At 27.8% G+C, this 21,253-nt stretch overlaps 3 protein-coding genes across 9 annotated transcripts; 2 read left to right on the forward strand and 1 right to left on the reverse strand.

Moving 5' to 3' along the window:
• Positions 1 to 681: 681 nt before the first annotated feature.
• Positions 682 to 6,985, forward strand: LOC106793115 (protein quiver-like). 5 transcript variants are annotated; one of them, XM_014759766.1, is made up of 5 exons: positions 682 to 769; positions 867 to 958; positions 1,043 to 1,232; positions 5,103 to 5,264; positions 6,558 to 6,985. In XM_014759766.1, the coding sequence occupies exons 3-5, from the start codon at positions 1,160 to 1,162 to the stop codon at positions 6,827 to 6,829; spliced, it is 507 nt and encodes a 168-aa protein (XP_014615252.1). In that variant the 5' UTR covers positions 682 to 769; positions 867 to 958; positions 1,043 to 1,159; the 3' UTR covers positions 6,830 to 6,985. The 5 variants fall into 5 exon arrangements, with proteins under 5 accessions (XP_014615252.1, XP_014615248.1, XP_014615249.1 ...); XM_014759762.1 differs by having other exon boundaries at positions 867 to 1,232; XM_014759763.1 differs by having other exon boundaries at positions 689 to 769; positions 870 to 1,232.
• A 5,135-nt stretch (positions 6,986 to 12,120) lies between these two features.
• Positions 12,121 to 14,765, reverse strand: LOC106793156 (protein germ cell-less). Of its 2 annotated transcripts, XM_014759843.1 has the most exons (8): positions 14,424 to 14,765; positions 14,194 to 14,317; positions 14,012 to 14,108; positions 13,557 to 13,926; positions 13,179 to 13,448; positions 12,880 to 13,098; positions 12,689 to 12,779; positions 12,121 to 12,617 (listed from the first exon to the last, which is right to left on the reverse strand). In XM_014759843.1, the coding sequence occupies exons 1-8, from the start codon at positions 14,567 to 14,569 to the stop codon at positions 12,489 to 12,491; spliced, it is 1,446 nt and encodes a 481-aa protein (XP_014615329.1). In that variant the 5' UTR covers positions 14,570 to 14,765; the 3' UTR covers positions 12,121 to 12,488. The 2 variants fall into 2 exon arrangements, with proteins under 2 accessions (XP_014615329.1, XP_014615330.1); XM_014759844.1 differs by lacking the exon at positions 12,121 to 12,617 and having other exon boundaries at positions 12,722 to 12,798.
• A 491-nt stretch (positions 14,766 to 15,256) lies between these two features.
• On the forward strand, positions 15,257 to 17,366 carry LOC106793139 (MOB kinase activator-like 1). 2 transcript variants are annotated; one of them, XM_014759820.1, is made up of 6 exons: positions 15,257 to 15,401; positions 15,516 to 15,554; positions 16,394 to 16,560; positions 16,649 to 16,876; positions 16,960 to 17,123; positions 17,217 to 17,366. In XM_014759820.1, exons 2-6 carry the CDS (start codon positions 15,541 to 15,543, stop codon positions 17,295 to 17,297), a joined length of 654 nt encoding a protein of 217 aa, XP_014615306.1. In that variant the 5' UTR covers positions 15,257 to 15,401; positions 15,516 to 15,540; the 3' UTR covers positions 17,298 to 17,366. The 2 variants fall into 2 exon arrangements, with proteins under 2 accessions (XP_014615306.1, XP_014615307.1); XM_014759821.1 differs by having other exon boundaries at positions 15,258 to 15,554; positions 16,348 to 16,560.
• Positions 17,367 to 21,253: the final 3,887 nt, after the last annotated feature.

Consider the following 21,253-nt stretch of genomic DNA (forward strand, 5'->3'; position numbering starts at 1 on the left):
ATACAAGTATTATAATTATTTGTTCATTTATATATAATATGTAATATTTTTGCAAAATATCATTTTAAAAATGAATTATTAGATAATATTAATTATGATATGTATTTGTATATGTATATGTGCATATGTATATAGGTTAAAAGGATTATATTATATTGTTCTTATATCGACGTCACATTACTATGCGCCTTATCACAGACATCATAGATAAATATGTCAGATCCCAAGGAGACTGATATATACTCCTACTTTTTCTTAATATTTTATTCTAATAATAATCTATAAATGTAAGTAAATATCGAATGGACATAGGATCGATGGGCGTAGGATAAAAAAATAATTCATTTCTTTTTTTTTTATTTTAAGCTTAGAAGTAAGGAAAGGTGAGCGAGGAGATGAAATAAAAAATGGCGCTAACAAAAAGAATAAATACGGAGAATCCGTATGTGATGCGTGTTTACGCGCGCGCGTTAATGCAAAAAAAAAAAGAAAAAGAAAATCGTAAAAAAATATTGAAAATATTGAAAAATGTATAAAAATAAATGAAAATTTGAATAAAGCTTTTTAACAAGAGGCTTTATATTCGAGATTTCTTGGAGTATTGGTAAGAGTTAAAATGTTTGGTTGTGTGTATGAAGGGTCGTTTGTCGACAGGCGCATGGAAAAGCCAAAGGGGGCAGATCTGCCGCATTAGCCTCGCGGAAAACGGTTCCTCTTGTCAGACGCGACGCGTCTGCGAACACGTACGGTTCTAAGCTTCCGATAAAAGGTAAAAGAATATTCGTTTAATTTGTTTCGTCTATCGGTTTCTTTTACTAACGACTTGATTCCAACAAATCAACTTGTATTTTTTCGTTTCTTTTAAGAAGACAAGAATTTCGAATAAACTCGGAAAACATAAAGAAAAAATATATACTCGAAAAGATCGATTAAGAAGATCGATAGTATATAATACGTGGTAGGTGAAAGATTAAATTTTAAAAAAGTAAAAGAAAAAAGTAAGAAAGAAAGAAAGAAAAATATCGTTTTATTGTTAACCGAGGAGAAACCACCCGCACTTCTTTGGGACGAGGGAAAAAAATACGATTAAAGTTCGATCTTGACTGATCGAATTGAAAAAGGATCCCACTGTGAGGAAACACATGGTACGGTGATCGTTATGATGACTGCAAACCGATTCGCGCCTTTCGTCACCCTTGTTTCCGTTGTTTTGGTATCAACCTTCCGTCACGGTGAGTCTTACTACATGAAAAATATTTAAAAAAAAAAGGAATTATTACCTGTTTTTCTTATTTGCTAAAAAAAAAAAAAAAAGAAAAAATAAAACGAAACTATTAATAAAACGAACGCGCGTTTAAACACGTGCTGCATCGCTAAGGAAATCATTAATCGATCGGTTAGATCGATCGGCTTAGGTCTTTAAATTTGTATGATTTGCCCTTGATACTTTGAAACGATACGCGAATAGAATTTTTGTCAAGTTATATTAATATGCGTGCAAAGTATTTTGTTTATAAAGCATTCAGAATTAATGTCAGTTCGAACAAATAAAAATTCGCTTGTTTTTTTTTTTTATTGATCATGATAAGAAAAACAGAAAAATTGTTGATATAGTATACTTCGTTTAATAACGAATTTATATTTACCTATGATTTCTATTTCCCTGGGTTATATCTTTTTTAAAAATAACAGGAAATGAGGACCTATTAGAGCTTCGATAGAAAAAGAAGAGAATCAATAGTACGACCTTGGGTATTCGATTAGAACTTTACGAAAGAGTAACACAAGTTAGAACGTTTACTATTCGATAAAATTCATTCGTTAGGAAATAGTTTTTTGTTCGTACTAATTTATTTTTAAACGATTTAATCGAGATATCGTAAAGATACGTAAGAAAAAAAAAGGATCGTCATATATATGATCGTACTATCCTCCAAATTCTTTCTTACATAAAACGCCCATATTGTATTATGTAACAACTGAAGAAGAATTCTTATTTTTTTTTTTTGACCAAGATCATTTTTCTTAAATATTTCCTTTTCGTAATTATGTTATGATCTTTAAATTCTACTTTAAGATAAATTTATCTATCGTTAGCATATAAAGTTTGTACAAATTAATGAAAACTTAAGAGAAAAGATGAAAATAATATTTGTGGTTTACTGATTAGAAATCATTTGAAATATTGATGATTCGATTGGAATAGTCTTTTCCAGACTACAATTATCCTAATTGGTATTTGAATTTTTGTATGAAAAGTATAAATATTTAATTGGAATATCGATAATCAAATAACGATGAGAATCGATTGAAAATAATATACAAAGTAATAAAGAATGAAAGAAATAAAGGAAGAAAACTGAAGTATTAGTGCTTCTGCAAAGGATTACGTTGTTCCACATATTCGTTGAGGAAATCGTACAATGGTAGTAGCACTTGTGGTACTTCGCTACCGCCTTTCTACAAACTTAAATGTTAGATAGTTTAGATCTTTAAATCGGATTCTATTAAGAAAATACTTGCTGTATGGATTGAAAACAGGTCGACGATACTTCGAAAATATTGTCCCAAGTCTTGAGTTGACTGTATTATTTTAATTGTAATTACTTCTTTAAAGTATATTCATTTTTTGAATATATTAACGATAATTCAACGTTTGATTTAATCATGCAGGGAAAAAATATTTATCCGCATTATAAAAATGACGAAAAACGAACAAAATATTTTCGATACGGCAAATAATAAAATAAATTCCAATACTTTTCATATAAAAAGGTCACGAGCTTTCTCCCTGCGTTGTAATTAAATACGAATCATTTTATCGTTTGAATGATCCATAAATCTCTATTAGTCCTTCAAAGTAAACAATTTTTAATAAAAATAATTATCGTTCTATTATAAATAATAACGAAAACGAACAATTTTATAAAACATTTGAAAATTAATTTATTTTTAGAAAATGATGCGTGAATATTAACAAAATTAAAATAATTATAATTCCATCAAATTCTATTGTGGTCAATTTGAAAATCGAATGAATTCTAATTCATTTTTTAAGTCGAATGAAAGCTAATTGATCAGATAAATTTCGATAAATAAAAAGAAATGAAAAAAATAAATAACTAAATAAAAGGAATCATTTGATTATGACTATCATTATTGTGTTAGATCTGGCATAGTTTAGGGAAATTTAGGATTTCGTTCATAGAATCAGTCTTCGCGAGGGTTATCGAGCGACCCACTTTCTCCCATCCATCCCCCAGTTCAGTCCTTCCATTTCCCTCTCTTGCTCACTCACTCACACACACACACTCTCTCTCTCTTTTTCTGTCTTTAGCTTTGTCTTCCACCTTCGTACATTTCTCTCTTTTTCCTTGCACCTCGTGGTACTACGATGACATTGAATACTTTGCATAAACCCTAGTGCACAACTTGAAGGTTAAAATAACGTCTCTTTAATTTGCTTTAATGTATTCTTATTTACATCTTACGAGTATATAAGAAAATTCCTGTTTTTGTTTTTATTTTTGTTATTTCGAATATTTAAAGGGAGCTTGGTTTTAATATATCTCAATTTTTTTCTTCGAATAAATCATCTCGTTAAAATATATTTAATAAATTATTATGAATAAAAGATGATCTATATATTTAACGATATCGAATAGATCAAAGTAGTATCTAGAATACCTTGAGAAGAAGGATGGATATAGGAACCCAATGCCGATCGAATTGGACCGGCTCAATTTCTGTCAGTTACGTAAAAGATCCGCAACGCCGTGGTAGTTGATACCTGTCATACTACGTGTCCTTTTACCACTATCCTATATCCCTTTTAATGTTTCATTTTTTTTTTATCGAAGATTGAAGGTTACTCGTTCGAATCAAATGTCACTTTGAAGGTGAACCCTATTTTCTTTACCCATGATAATATTATCATTAATATATTTTTTTTTGTATTACTAGATCATTAAAATTTAACTAAAGTTTATTGTGCAATTGTAAACTCCTTCAATTGTAAGATTATTGTGTGATCCATCAAAATAATTCATTATATTTAACAATAAAGATCGATTTGAAAGACACAATTTTTAGAATTGAAAAATAACTGATTCGCGATAGTAAATAGGACACGTTCGAAGAAGCTAACATTTTGTCGTGTTGCACGAAATTCTGTTACGTAAACTATATCATTAAAAATGTATTCTCTTCGTGTGGTTTTCACATTAAATCGATAGTCGGTGCAGGTTCACTCTTCATATCTTAAGTTTACTTAACTCTCCTATCGAAAATATTTTCCACTTAGGTTGCTAAAGGGTTGAATCTCTCCTCCTCTCTCTGTTTATCTCTTTCTCTTTTTATGACACGATTAGGTTTGTAGTAAATTTAACATAGATTAAAATGAAACATTCCCATCAGAGTGTCAAAAAGAGAACTCTTCCTATAATATGTAACTTGTATATTCCAGGAGAATTAGAAAGAAACTTTATCGTTTAGCTAACTCGAGTATTCATCAATTCCTAATATTATCGATTTGTTATTGCACTAGAACATCTGAAAAAATTCAAATTATTCTCTACATTGTAATATATATTTCACTATTTTTTGAAGTTATCTTAAGAGTACATTTACATATATATATATATATATATAAATAATTAGTAAAATTTAAATGAATTTAATATATAAAAAAAAATGACAGACGATCGTACGAAACAAAAAAAAGTCACTAAAAACTTGGAATAATTGATTACGCAAATGAATGCATCATGTTTTTAGAATAATTTAGTTGCTAAATAAAATTGGCGCACCTCCTGTGCTACTAGTTTTTGTAAAGTGTATCAGTGGGCCATCGTACCGATTGCACTTGGTCCGACTGCTCGATATCAGCTGGCACGGCAGCGATTCAGCTATAAGGGTGGTTGGGGGATGCTGTGACGTCACTACCTCACACTGCAACAGGGCCGTACCTCTTAGGGTACCATCGATAAATATCATTTTTGAAAAAAAACCTTTTATAATTAGAAAAAAAATTTTTGTTTTTACTCTCACACACACACACACATTAGATCAAACGATTAATCTTCTTTTTCGTTTTCTTTTAGGCGAGGCAATAATATGCTATCAGTGCAACAGCGAGTACGATCCAAGGTGTGGCGATCCATTCGATCCGTACAGCCTTGGAACGGTAAATTGCAGTTTTCAACCACGATTGGAACACCTCAATCATCTCGAGCCCACGATTTGTCGGAAAATCAGTCAGAGAGGTACTATTTATTACATTTCTTTTTCTTTATTTCTTTGTTTTTTAATTTGTTTACTTTTTTTCTTGATAATTTTATTTGAATTACTGATTATTATACTTGACGATAATTGTTAAGTATGTAGAAGAATTCGTATGCAAATCTGTATGTGTGTGTGTGTGTACAGTAATATTAAATTCGTATTTTTTTTATATTCAAATGAGAGCTAGTAACTAAATGTGTTAACGAACACATATTCGTCAAGTAGTAAAGGGTAGGGTTGCCGTCTGCATTGCGGTGTCCTCCTACCTGACAACCTTGTAGTTAAAAGATAGGTTTAGAAACAGGAACACACTTATCCTTTTGACAAGTTCACTGTGTCTACTTACACACACATGAGATCAAGTATATTTCTAAATTGAAAGATGCATAGAAATAATTGATCAATTGAATAGGTGTTTAGAAGAAGGATGTATGTTAAATTTAATACAATTTTTAGAAACATTTAAAAACAATTCATTGCACGTTGTTTTAATAAAAGAAATGACTGTTGTAACTTAATCCCTTCTTTCACACTTTCAACTAACTTAAAATATAATTTGAAAGAAATCTCTAGTTCAATAATTAATAAATCCAACATATACATATAAAATTTGTATATCTACAAATTGTATGTTTGGTATTTTTTTAATTGCTGTTTAAATATACTTGCTATGTATGATATCCTTATTTTATATGTTTATTTAAATATTTATTAAATAATTTAGGATAGAAAAATTGTTCTAGTGACTTCTGATAAAAAAACGAATAAATCATTAAAATTATGTAAATTCTAATTTCTTTAATTTACCATTAGATTTGAACGTGTGTACAGTACACAATTTAAAGAAGAAGATATATTAAATCACCTGATTCACGAGTCTTATGGCACTCTCATGAAATAAATCATAAAACTTTATTGTCACATCTAAGAACAAAGCTTCTTAATGAAGACAAACTTTGAGGGAATACTAATTGTAAACTTCATCTATAATGCGTATCTCGTACTATTTATTCGTCATTTTCACAAAAGACGTTAAGAGCATAATTTCAAATTTTGTTTAGGTCGTTAAAGATTATGTTTTACATTTCTTTTCGGTGACGATTTATCAAAAATTTCGAATAAAAATGTAGTAAAAAATTTTGTTCGTTATGCACAAATAAATAAAATTAAAACAATATAGAATAATCTATCATAAGATAAAAAAAAACAATTTACTGATATTATTTTTGTGTTTCGGTTGTATTATTAAAGGAATGTGTTTTAAAAATTTGCAGTTTATGGGAAAGACAGAGTGGTAAGGGGTTGCGGCTACATTACGGATCAAAAGGACAATGGAGAATGCCTTTTAAGAACCGGCACCCACGACGTGCGTGCGCATTACTGCGCCTGTACCGGTGATCTCTGCAATTCTGCCGAAAAACGTAGACCGTCCTCTTTATTGAACCTGGCAACCGTTGCGACCATCATCGTAGCGATTCCGAGTCTTATTTTATCGAGTCCTTTTTCCCTGCCTGTATTGACATCGTCCAATTTGTCAGTAGCCTAATTAGAGAGCAGCTGGTCGTTAGCGGCTAATTATCACGCCTAACCGAATCTAACCGTTCGGATTGTACCTAATTGAAGCCTAATTCGACCTGTCGTTACTCTATACCAAAAATGAAAAGAAAGAAAGAAAAAAATCATTTTCTTCGAGATTATAATTGAAAAAAAAAAATATCTTCAATAAATAATTCATTCCACTTTTCTTCGATATGGATTTAAAAAACAAAATCCTAGGACGAAGAAACGAGAAAGAAACGATTATTAAAACATATAAAAGAAAAAAAGAAAAAAAAGAAACAAACGAAGAAATGAATAAATTAAATTCGAATTATTTCTTGCCACCATTTTCATCGTCGTCGTGTCTCACGTGACGCGGGAGAACGAAGGTGATAGGCGGCGTGCGCGTTGCGAGAAACGATTTCAAATAAAAACAACAAAAATGTTAAAAAAAGAGAGTTAATATTATTGACGAGTTAAGAACGACGATCGAAATATACTGCTGCTGCTTCTACCTATTTTTGGAAGAAAATGTTTGGAGCGTGCGCGATAGGTAACTTATTTATGTACACACCATTGTTCTGTGCTCTACGACCGGCCCGCGTGAAAAAAAAAATGTAGTCAAATTATAATCAGTAGGGTATATAAGAAGGGGGGGAGTGAATGATTTTAAAGAAAACTGCCAGAGACGCGCGAATTCAAAGAGATAGATAACAAAATATATATTATTCTTTATCCGTGGATGATAACGTATATTTAATTAACGCGATTCGTCGGGAAAAAAAGATGAAAGGACGAGAAAGATAAAAAAAGAGAGAGAATAATATAAAAGATAAAATGTTTTACGCATATAGGAAGTAAAATATAATAGTGTCAAGAGAATTACGCGCTACGAAACGGACACGTGCGTTAGATCGATTTAAAGAAAAAAGAGAAAATATCATTATTAAATATACACGAGGAGATTTATAGTCTGCCGATGTATCGCGACGACAAGAAGGCGTATAATGGAATTGCACGCTAAGAGAAAAGATTATGGCTTATTTTTAGACGAGTGACATGCGATTGCGTTCGTGATAGAGCGAGAATCCTTTGTTTAATTAGTTAAGTAATGTTAAATGAAGAAGATAAATAAATGCGATTTAAAGAAAAATAATATATACGTGCATTATAATAATACAATAATGTAGTAGCATATATTATACACATCATACATGCATACATACATACATACATACATACAAACATACATGTATTATTAAATAAAGAACTGAATTATGTTTATGCGTTCTCTTCAGGAAAGGAACATCGCCATCACGAACACGATCCGTGTTTTGCCGATTTTTGCAATAAATATATATATTAGTATTAAAAAAATATAAATTCTCTATAATTCGTAGGAAAGAAATGAGAGACGTATTGCGATCTATATATATATATATATATCTTGAGAAATATGAGATATTCTATTAAGAGATAGCGTCGCGTGCGTTTTTCTCTCACCATTTGCGTGCGTGCGTGTTGTGTATGCGTGAAAAAGTGCATGTGCGTTTTGTGTGGCTGAAAATGAATGTATACGATGAATATATGTAGTATGTATATTTGAATGAACGATCAGTAACGTTAAAATCGATAATATCTGATCGATTCTACGTGCTATTCCTTCGAGAGCGTTCGACGTATGTAGATGATAATAATAATAATAAAAGAAAAAAATTTTAAAAGTTAAAAATTAATAATTAATTGAGAACGGAGAAATATAAAAAGTATTCTCTCGGTCGAAAATGATTAAGCATTCGTAACGAATCAGCAAGGTAGTGTTTGATTGAGATCGATAAAGTAGATAAAATAGAAACGCTTAAAAGTAAAAGAGAGAATATTTAAAAAGAGAAAAAAAAAACAACAAAAATAATTAACAAAAAAATAATAATAAAACCGCGTTTCATATACACACACATACATACAAAAACTTCGGTCCTAATACCATTGAAAAAGAATTTAAAGTGGACTTCTACCACCATCAACACCGCCATCTTTAATTGCTAAAGTGTTAACAGTCGCCATTACATTTACTACTACACTATTACTACTACTACACTACTACTACTCTATTACTATTACTACTACTAATACCAGTAATACCGCTACTATTGCTACTGTTATTATTAATGCAATTAAAAATAACGATACTATTAATTGTAAGTAAAAAATGGAAAAGAAAGAAAAATAAAAGAAAATAAAAATGATGGCGAACACAGAACAACTCGATACGATAGCAATAGAACATGGAAAACGACACAATAGCGATAAAATGATTAAAATTTCCTGTTGTTTTGAGGATGGGAGGGAAAAAAAGAAGTAAGGGAGTGTTGGGGTGCAGTGGGACGTGGGGTTTTCAAACGAACGACGATAAAATATAAAATAGCTGCAAAATTGAATTTAAAATTAAATTAAGAAAAGAAAAAAAATGATAAAAATACGAAAATGAATACGCGAATTCCGTATACGCACTCGGAAGTACGAAGCTTATAAGGTCCTATTGTTGAAAGTATTGACTCGCATTCTTTTGATACATTACACATCCAGTTAGAGATAATGTTTTCGTTAATAAGACGCGGTACTTAAAAAATCTCTTTTACCTTTTTTCAATTTACGTGCATCAATTTTTCTCTTCTCTTGATATATTTAGGAAAATACAAAAGCGTGTGCGCGTTAAACAAACAACTTAGCGCACGTTAACTATATATAATGTGTGTGTCCTTTCTTCCGTTCGAACGAATTTAAACGTTTTTTGTGTCGATGTTTTTTAACTTAGACAAATTATTGAATACACGCAAAATGATTTAATTCCTTTTCAACGTCTACTTCGTTTTAAGATTTATTCAGTGTCGTTCATTAAAGAATTGTTTCGACACCGAGAATCGTCGTGTTCGATCTACAAAAGATCTAAAGCGCCTTTTAAATAAAATAAATTTTCATCGACTGATCCAAAACGAACGAATTGGATCATGAATTTTCATTCATTCCAACGAATAATTGAATTAAGAGTTTTTGACATAATATGGATTACAACTAATCAGCACCTTTAGTGTTCTAATATTGTTATTTCTGCCGACAGCACGCGTTACTTTTTACGTGCTTTATTATTCTCATTTATGCTTAAAGTTATATTATTCAAATATAAATTGATAAAAGTGTGTTTATATAATATAGAAAATTTATAGAATCATTTTAAGAGAAAAAAGAAAATGAGACCTGCGATTTGAATTTCTTGTAACAAATGGTAAAAAAAAGATAACAAACAAGAACAGCAATAGCAAAAACATTTGTTTCTCTTACTACTACTCTTACAAGTAGAATAATGAGAATAAATGATAATTTTGATTTTTTCATTTGTAATTCATCAGTTTTTAAATCATATTAAAGTCGCGCATTTTCGCGCATTTCAATACATATCATCTCAACATAATCGTGGTGGATCAAATTGCAATAACACACATTTCCAAATCATGACACTGCCCCACCTCATGCATATCGAATTAAAAAATAATTACATTTTAACAGCAAGTGTTTAATTGTCATACATAATAATGATCACAACTTGATGCTTCGTTAAGTAATATAGTTGTAATACCGATTGTCCTTTCCTAAAAAAAACGTATCAAGAGAATGTCTATGTCAAACTTAATAAATTTGTTTGTAACATTTATTGTCAAATTATATCTATTGTACACAAAATACACAATGTACAGAGAGTATTCTGCCAATAAAGTGTTAAATGGTTACGGAAAAAAATATCAGATAACATTGTTCTTGTTAAAAAAAAGAAAACTAACTCCCATAAGTAAAGGCATCTATACTGTTTTATATAAATATATATATTTATATTGTTTTAGAAATGAAGGAGTTTTTCTTTTTTGTTTTTTGTTAATAAAAATATTTCTTTACTTATTTTATATATAAATTATTTAATGAACAAAATTTGTTTTTAATTTGCTTCAAAAATATAAAGATATATATATAGAAGTGAGAAAAATATAAAAATAATATATGTATATATATATATATGAATTATAGAATATATGTACATCTTTTATCTGTTATATTGAAATCTTGTTAGAAATGAAAATTGATATAAATATTTAGTGAAAGATATGATACACGTGAAATTAAATGTTTCTATATAGCGCCGGTATACAAAATGTCTTTTGTTTAATTAAATCGCTTATATCTCATTAGAAACTTAATTAATTATGTTCTTCGTATAGATAAAAATTAAATATATCCAAAATCTGTATTAACATAACTTATATATATAGTGTTTATAGTTTAGTTTAATAGTAAAAATATATCATAAGACTTTGACAAATATAAATCTTTTTAATCATTACCAATTTTGATGAATAGGATGTTCTCTTTCGCAACTTGATATTCTATGTAAAAGTTAATTTAAATCGTGAATATGTTAAATATGTAAAGTTAAATAAATTATGAAACTTTAGTTGTTTAGCAGTTAAGAGGTATATCAAATTTTACATTAAAGCTTTATGATGCAGTTTAATGATATATAGTCAATAATTTGATTTAAATATATATATATATAATTATAGAAAAATTACCTTTGCCCAAAATTGATATAATCTGCAAAGCTTAGACGAATATAATTAATATCAATATATGAATATTTTGAACATATATTTTTGTGCATTTTGTTCTTATAACAACTAATCTAAATATTTACTCGTAGATATATATCCGATAGAACTTAAAAAAAAAAAGATCTTTCTATTTTTAAAATTCTTTACAAATTCATAAAATATATTTATAAGAGCTAAATAAATTAGAAAGTATTTCTGTAACTAAAATAATGATTATTTTCTTTCTATTGCAGCTATTAATTAATAAAATTATCTAAAAAAAAAAATAATATAACGAAACGTAAAATTTTTCTATATGTATTTTTTAGTACTGCGTTAATACAAAATTAATGTATGATGTATTTTAGCAGTGTATTGTTAACGATAGATTAGAGTTATTTCATAGACAAAATTTACACACATATAAAAACGCGTAAAAATGTTTCCATCGCGTTATCAAATAATTTTGATATATGTATCCTGTATATCATTAGTAGCTATGACAAAGTCTTTATCTCAACAAATAATCGAATCAATTGTACAATCACGATGATAAAGTAAATAACTTTTTCTGTACAAACCAAATTATAATATTTAAATCTATTCAGAAAAAAATAATAAATAATAATAATAATAATAATAATAATAAAATTATTTCTCCTCGAATTTTTCATTATATGAATTTTTTTTCATCAATATTTGAGTAAATTTTCTAATTAATGGAAAGTATTTTAAGTAACTTGTGAGTGACACATCTATGCTATAATTTCGATGTATAAATGCAAGTAAAAATTCATACAGCACTTTGGTCCGTCCAGAAAAATAACATATTATATTAAATTTATAATATCTAAAAAAGCACTCAATTATTAATAGCTATAATTAATCGGTTAGAAGAATTAGAGGAATCTTAATTAAAGAGGAACTCGAGTATTTCAACCTCAAGCTTAGAGACTTACAAAATCGTCATTATTGAAAGCACCTTTCAATTCTCATTCTCTCATGTATTTTATTTATTTTATTAAACTGCTAAGTATCTGCAAGAATGGAATCATTTAATTTTTCTTCCTCGTTGGATAAAAATGGTGTTACTACTTGCATATTAACAGATATGTACAAAGGATAGGTTAATTGTTTATCCAAAGACAACACCTGTTTCTAAAACATAAATGATAAAAGTAATATTTAAAGAACGTTAAATATAATTACTATAAATGTATTATTTATACCTCTTCATTTTTGTGTAACGATAGTCTAATCATTCCAGTAGATTGAATGTGCTTAATTTGGCGTTGTTCATCTAATGAAATCAATGTTACCCTAGAAATAATTATATTCACTTTTTTCTCATATATATTATTATTTACAAAAATAATTTTATATTAAATTTCTTTACTCTCTACTCTTTTTTCTCTCTTACTTTAGAATAATGTTATGTTTGTTATGGTTTGCCTTAATATGATCCGTATCTAATCTGTGATTTCGTTTGATTCTTAAAGTTGTAACATCTAAGCATACGACGAGATCGAGACCAAAATGAAATGCTGTCCATCTCCAGATATGTTCACCAGGTTTCTCAACGCATCGACCACATCGAAAACATTCCTTATAAAATTCTGTCTCCGTGATTTCTTTAGGTCTAAAATAAATATATGTTAAATATATATATATTAAAATAATATATAAATTATATTTTTAAAATTATACGAGATAACTGACCCTTTATCTTTACTTGCATCGATTCTTAATAAATGTAACCATTGCTCTTTATATGCGTCGTGTAACCAACTGGATGGTATTAAATTATCGCTGTATAAAATTTTAACATCTTGATCATGTAAAAGTAAATATTTCATTCTTAATGCTTTGAAAGGTTTTGCATATTCTTTGCCTTCCTCTGTTGTTAAAAAAGGTTCCTTCCATTTGTGATTTCTAAAGTATTCGTCAATCTCTATAGTATCATCTTTGTTCTTTAAATGTACAAAAAGCCTGTAATAATATAACGATCTTAGTTGAATTAATTATTTCTTGTTTTTACTTATTTGTACTATGGTATATATGTTCATTTAACTATAATACGGAATTAAAATTTTTTACCATACACGTAGCATCATATATATACAAAATTCAGTTTGCATAGCCACCAAATCCGGACTGACGATTAACTCGACCATTAAATCTGGAGTAATTTCTTGTAAAAATGTTGGATGTAGCCATCCGTATCCTAATAAATTAACCTCCAACCATCTCTTAGCAGCCACTTTAACTGCAGGTACGCCATAGGAAACTGCTGCGTTGTAATATGGAACAACAGTTTTAATGTTAGTAGTTTCTATCATAATGTCGGTACATTGGTCGATCAATCCTTGTAATTGAAATAAAGTGGATGTAGCTAAAATAGAAATGACATCCTTTGGTTCTAAGCTGACTTCGTCTTGATAAAATGATCCTAACACCGTTAAAAGAGCTGAAATAATAACAAATGAATTAATAAAGACTACTGATTATTTAATACCATAATGTAATGGTAAAACTTTATCTGTCTTATTTACAGTCTAATGTGATATTAGGATCAGCAATTTCAACACTAATCACAGTTTCATTCGCTTCTCTCCAAGACCCAGAAAACATACTCGCAAAATATGGACTCTGTAAATGAATGCATAAATTTTTAATATAAATTGAATAGAAATATAAGATCTTTATAAAAGAAGATAATCATTAATTCACATACTTGACTAATATAAACTTTGTGTAATCTCCATGCTCTTCCTAACATGAGCACAGTTATATCACTTCCTTTCTCTTCTTTGAATAAAGTCTTGTATATATATTGTGCGGTGGTAAGCAATTTTCTCCTATAAAAGTATGCATTGTTATAAAAAACAAATCATTCAAAATATATTTATTCAAATGTATTTATTTTGATAGAAAGTAAATCATTTAATCGATTAATAATCCCACTTTTTAGGCGTTTGAAGTGTTCGATCGATGTATTCCGATTCAGAATCAAAATCATCTTCTTCAATGCATTTTCGTTTACGACCACGATAAACAGAATGTACTGCTGTATTAGACATAGACGCAATTACACTCATATAACTTCCCATCTTTACAAAAAGTTTCTTTTTTTTTATATTTTGTTCAATCGGTTAATAATTTTCTAATGAAACTTCAACGAGAGCATAAAAAATTTAGTCATTTTCAGTAAGAGATATAACCAAGACCGTCTTTCTGATTGCACAGAGTGTATTTACGTAGACGTATATACACCACGCTGCATATATAAACACGTGACGTAATGAAAAGATGACAGAGATCTAAAACAACTTATGACCAAAAACGTATAAAATATCTTTCGAGTTTTAGAAGCATATTTATGAATGTATATAACTTGAAGATCATTGGATGCATTTTATCCAAAAGAACATCCAATAGCAACACAACTTTGAGCCACGAATGCACCAATCCTGACAACAGGATCGTATAACAGAGGATTTTTATTGGTTGAATTCTAAGTGACTCAATGGAAAATTCTCTTTAATATTTCGAAATATTAAAAATCATTTAATATATATTTTAAAACATAATATTATAATCATATTATTAAGAAAATGGATCCTTTTTATATAAATTATATTTATTTGAATTAAATATTGAAATTATTTTGTTAATTATTTCATATTAATTGTAATTGGTATATTTATTATTTATAATTCTATTATATTTAATCAATAAAAATGAAGATAAAAAAAGGATTTCTTGATTGTTAGTCGAGAAAAAGAATAAGGATGAGTGAGATAGTATAGAAATTTCTACAATCACGTCTAATCGAACGTCGTGATTCGTCCGTGAAAAGCATCCATCCCGTACTGACGAAACGATCGCCTAAGTCGACGATCACGGAAACAGCAGTTGACAAAACCTTCTGTGTGTGATATTGTACGGTAGTCATCAAAATTGTCGTTTATTGTATACTTGAGGGAAGATTATATGTTTTATCATACGAAAAGTTAGTGATAATAAGTCATTGTGTTAATAAAATTTTCATTCCAGTTAAAAAGCCAAGCGTCAGTTCACAATGAGCTTCCTATTGTAAGTTTTGTCTAAATAGAAAAGTACAAATAATTTGATACATTCGCTTTAAACTCCATTAAACTAACGATAAGAAAAAATTCTAGTCAAATTAGATACAGTCGATGTTAACTGTATAACTTAGATTAGATCAATAGATTATCTTTGAAAGAGAAAGAAAGATATATGTATATATATATATATGTATGTATGTATATATATATATATATATACACATATATATATGGATTATTTAATGAAAATGAATAAATCACTGAAAAAAGAATCTGCCATTAGAGAGAGAGAGAGAAAGGACTGCCGCGTATATTATGTATATAAATATTAACAGATTTCTTTTTTTGTCATTAATATACATATTATTTGCATTTAGACTAAATTATCTTTTCCTAAATCATGAAGTATCTCTTGTTACGTGCTAAATTGTTATCAATAGATTATTTTAATATGATTATATTTATTTAAAAAAAGTGCATTGATAATGTGCATACAATGTAATCTTAATTTATATACGTATTGCAGTCACAATGAATCATCTTTTCATGAAAAATATCTTTCTTTGTTATATATTTTATATAGTATATCTATTTGTTTTTTTTTTTTTATTATATGCAATTTTTTTGATTCCCATACTTATATATCAATAAAAGAATTTCAATATTATGTTTATTTGTAATATTTTATTTAATATATATTAATGAAAAAAATTCAAGGATAGATAAATAAAAATGTTAATAACATACAATGGAGATAATTTGCTATATATTCAGCCAAGTAATAAATTCATATCTGTCAGTTTTACATTATCCAACTCTAAATTCAACGTTTCTGGATTTCTTAAGTGGAAGCCGGTCGTCAAAAACCTTTAAACCAAAGAAGAATATCCCAGAAGGAACTCACCAATATGACTTGATGAAACATGCTGCGGCTACTCTTGGTTCTGGAAATTTAAGATTAGCGGTTATGCTTCCAGAAGGAGAAGATTTAAATGAATGGGTTGCTGTCAATAGTACATATACATATTTTATACATTATTTTATATTTCAGTATATATGTATATTGAATTTGGAATCTTATTGTTTTTTTTTTTATTGCAGCTGTTGATTTCTTTAATCAAATCAACATGTTATATGGCACCATAACAGAATTTTGTACGGAGGAAAGTTGTCCAATAATGTCAGCAGGTCCAAAGTACGAATATCATTGGGCAGATGGTCATACTGTGAAAAAGCCTATTAAATGTTCTGCTCCAAAATACATTGATTATTTAATGACATGGGTGCAAGATCAGTTGGACGATGAAACATTGTTCCCTTCTAAAATCGGTAATTTAATTAACATTAATCTCTTATGCTATAATAACATTAGCAATGTATATGAAAATGTAAACATTTCTTTGATTCTGCAGGCGTACCATTCCCAAAGAATTTTTTGTCAATTGCAAAAACAATATTGAAACGATTATTTAGAGTATACGCACATATTTATCATCAACACTTCAGTGAAGTTGTACAACTTGGCGAGGAAGCGCATTTAAATACATCTTTTAAACACTTCATTTTTTTTGTTCAGGTATATTCAATTTATTACAATAAGTAATAAATATATGTGTGCATTATTATATAATATAATATTATATATTTATGTTTTTTGGTTTATATTTAGGAATTCAATTTAATTGAACGACGAGAATTAGCACCATTACAAGAATTGATAGAGAAGTTAACTGCAAAGGATGCACGATGAATTATTCATGTAATTGTAAACCCAGAAACTCCTCCAAAGAATCTCACCCGCATGGTATTTGCTAACAAATGTGTAATTGCATATAACATTATGAAACTAATAATATTTTTAGATATATGATTTTCAATCATAAAGTGTGGGTCAATGGTAAAAAAGGGGGTATAATTATTTTAATTTTGGAACAGATTAATTTAGATCAGATTTTTCACTGTTTTTTTATTTTAAATCTATAGAAAGGAGTTTAGAATTAATAATGGAGGAATAAATTATTGACGCACACACATATGTTTCATAAATAAATTAACTGATTTACTTTTGCTTCATTTTGTTGAATACACTCTTAGGAATGGGGGTCTTGTTAGGAGGAATTGTCAAATTTCATGGTAAGAAATTGATTTTCGCATCTCTAGGAGTCCATCCATCGATTTTCTTTTGTATATTTATTCAATCAGAATGTAATTAGATATGTGTGTAATTTTAGGTATACGGAGAATTGAGATAAAAATTGCCTTTATTAGACAATAAGTGTGTTCAATTATATTGTAGGTATATACAAGTAGCTTTTTTACTATTAAAATCATAAACCTTTTAGAAATTAAAAAGGCAATTATATTTCGACCCCTTTCCTAGAGTATATAAAATAAAATGTAGGAAAGAAAAAATACATTTAAAATAATCTTTCTGGTATATATGATTGTAACCATGTATACTATTTATGCAGAGTGTTCTGTAACTAGTATTACAATCGAGTAGAGGAAGATTTCTATATGAAAAACTAATAATAAGTTGAGAATTTAGCATAACATATGTTCATATGTAGCTTTGTCTTTGAGACAAAATTTTATTCTACACTTTTGATTTAATTTTTCATGTAGAATCTCTCTCTCTCTCTGCTCGCATGTTCCACTAGTTATGACATTCTGTATAATATATAATATGCATATAATGGCAATGACTAAAGGGGGTGAGAGTTATTACATGTAGACTTTTGTACAATATTTACACATTTAATATGCACACGCATACACACACACATATGCGTGCGCGCTTAAACATACACAGCATAGCAATTGATTTATATTATATTTAGTAGCGAACACATTCTAATCAGTTAATACGGTTTGTTGTGAATTATAATTTATTATATCTAATGAGCTTTGTACTTCAAGTTTGCAACTTGTAATTGAAAAAAAGGATCATCTTATTAAAAGATTATCTTATAAATATATATAAGATAATATTATATATATTATATATATATAATCTGTGTAGAATATTGTATATGCTGAGAAGGTTGGAATTATGATGTTAAGTGATTTAATATTTAAACATATCTAATTGTGATCCATATTATTTTGTTATAAAATATAATTACACTTGGTCAAACGTGAACGTAAAGTATTTGCTATTTAGGCAAACTAACGCATATATGATTCATACATACATACGTACATACATATATACATATATCATACACACATAAATACGTATAGATAAAAAGAAAGAAAGAGAGAGAGAGAGAGAGAGTGCTAGAAAGAAAAATTAGAGAAATGAGAAAAAATGATGTTGAATAGCATTTAAAAAATCACTGTAATTTCGTATAATTGCTTTTATACTTAAATTACATTGAAACAAAACGTTGTCACATTTTTATAATAGTTTTATTTAATATTCTAATCATGTGTAATATTTTTTCATGAAAATATTACATATTGTTGGTATATATACGAAGGTACTAAGTTACATACACAGACACGCACGCACACATATAAATACATTATTATAACGTTATTTTGGAATATATCGAAACAGTTAGGTGATTTTCATATGTTAAGTGCTTACGTATGAATATTGATAGAAATAGGCATTTTCTTTTTTTATGCAATAATGTTTATATTTATCATGTGTTCTAATGCATATTGTTATTCGTACATGCGGTCAAGAAAAAAGTATATAAGTATATATACGCGTATTTGTTTATTATGATTTATAAAAGATATAATCATACTTTTGATATAACATGAACTTTATATTTTCTTATCTACACACACACACACACACACCACCTAACATATGTATACATCATATAAATTGGCTTTATAAAATTATTTAAATAATATAATGAAAAAACGGGAAAAAAAGAGAAGAAACAAGGCAAGTAAAAAAAAGTAAAAATGCAAATAAATCAATATATATATATATTGATAATAATAATATTCGCACGCTTAACTATTAGCAATTTTATTTTTTATATCGATGTAAGTTCGTCATTATGAAGGTGTATACGCGTGTATATATATATATATATATATATACGTGTACGTAAATTCTACATACATTGCTAGTAATACATATGTGATATCTTCCGATTAAATCGAAAGGTTCAATACAATCTTATCGAGGTCCATGAGTATAATAACTGTATTTTATTATAATGATTATGGTGATGATAAAAATAGCTTTGATAGATTGAGAATGGTGATGATTTAGAAAAAGTAATGGGAAATAAATAATTTTGAAGTGAAGCAACAAAAAATAAATAACGAAATATATTTGCAAAGCATTAAATGTAAACGTGTCTACATAATTTACAATAACAGATTATATTATATATACAGAGTGAGGCAATAACTCTGTCTACCTTGAATATTTCCGTAATTTATTATAATATAAGAAAATATTTCATGCAAAACTTACATGGTATAGAGAAGGACATTTTTGATGCCTATTTCTTTTGCATCGGAGGAAGCGTAGAGGTGATTTTTAATTCATTTTCATTTTTTAAACAGGCTGATCTTTTTTTTTTGACCGCTTTGCGATAGTTAGCGTTAATATAGTTTTAGCAAATTATCATTAAAAAAATACAGTCCGATTATTTGGGCTGTATTTTATTATTTATGATAATCATTTTGATTATTATACATTTTCTCATATTATTACAAATAACGGAGATATTCAAAGTGAATAGAATTATAGTCCCACCCTATATATATATAATATATATAACAATGACTGTCTTCTTATCCAGTACTTAAGAATACAAATTAAATCAGAATACAGAATACGTGTCTTTTGTAAAGAGGCATCATATATATATATTTGTATTAAATTAGTAATAACATAGAACGTGGTATTGTCTATATTTCGATATTTCGCATTGTCGTTATGTATGATCACTACTGCTATTATTTTTATTAATATTATTAATTATATATTATTATTATTATTATTATTATTTTAATTTAAATATAATTATTTAAAGTGTTTATTTGATAATATGTCGGTAGTACATCATAATAGACCACTATCAATCGATATTTATCATTTATATTTGTCATAGTAAATTGCTAATTATTAAATAATATCTATTAGAAAAATGAAGCTACGATTCTATAATATATTTTGTAATCTTACGACTGAATTATATATCCCGATTGTGTATGTGATTAATATTTTTTTAGTACTTTAATATTTGTTTTTTTAAAAGAAACGAAAAAAATAAAAAAAAAAAAGAAGAAGAAATACTAAAAGCGAAAATGATATATTTAAAAGATCGTATTAATGCTTGCTTGCTTGCAACTCCTATTTAAGATGCGCTGAAAGAAAGAAAGAGGAAGAGAGAGAGAGTAGGTTTAATTAACAATTAGTATCACTATTTTAGTTGTAAGGATTTTTGTTTGGTACAGAGTTGGTCTGAGAAACACTATACGTTCCTGTGCTTATAATAAATATTGTTAAAAATCTTACTTTATTATTATTATTATTATTATTATTATTATTATCATTTTTAAATAAAAATTTATTTAAAAAAAGACAAATTTTTGTTGTTGTTTACTAATATGTAATTATTATTAATATTATTATTATTATTATTATTATTATTGTTATTATTATTATTATTTCTTTTTTAATACACATATATATTATCAAATATAATATCTGCTGAAGAATAAAGA

This window comes from Polistes canadensis, unplaced genomic scaffold, assembly GCF_001313835.1.
Source record: "Polistes canadensis isolate GaletaPanama2010 unplaced genomic scaffold, ASM131383v1 scaffold_11, whole genome shotgun sequence".
NCBI classification, from domain to species: Eukaryota; Metazoa; Arthropoda; class Insecta; order Hymenoptera; family Vespidae; genus Polistes; species Polistes canadensis.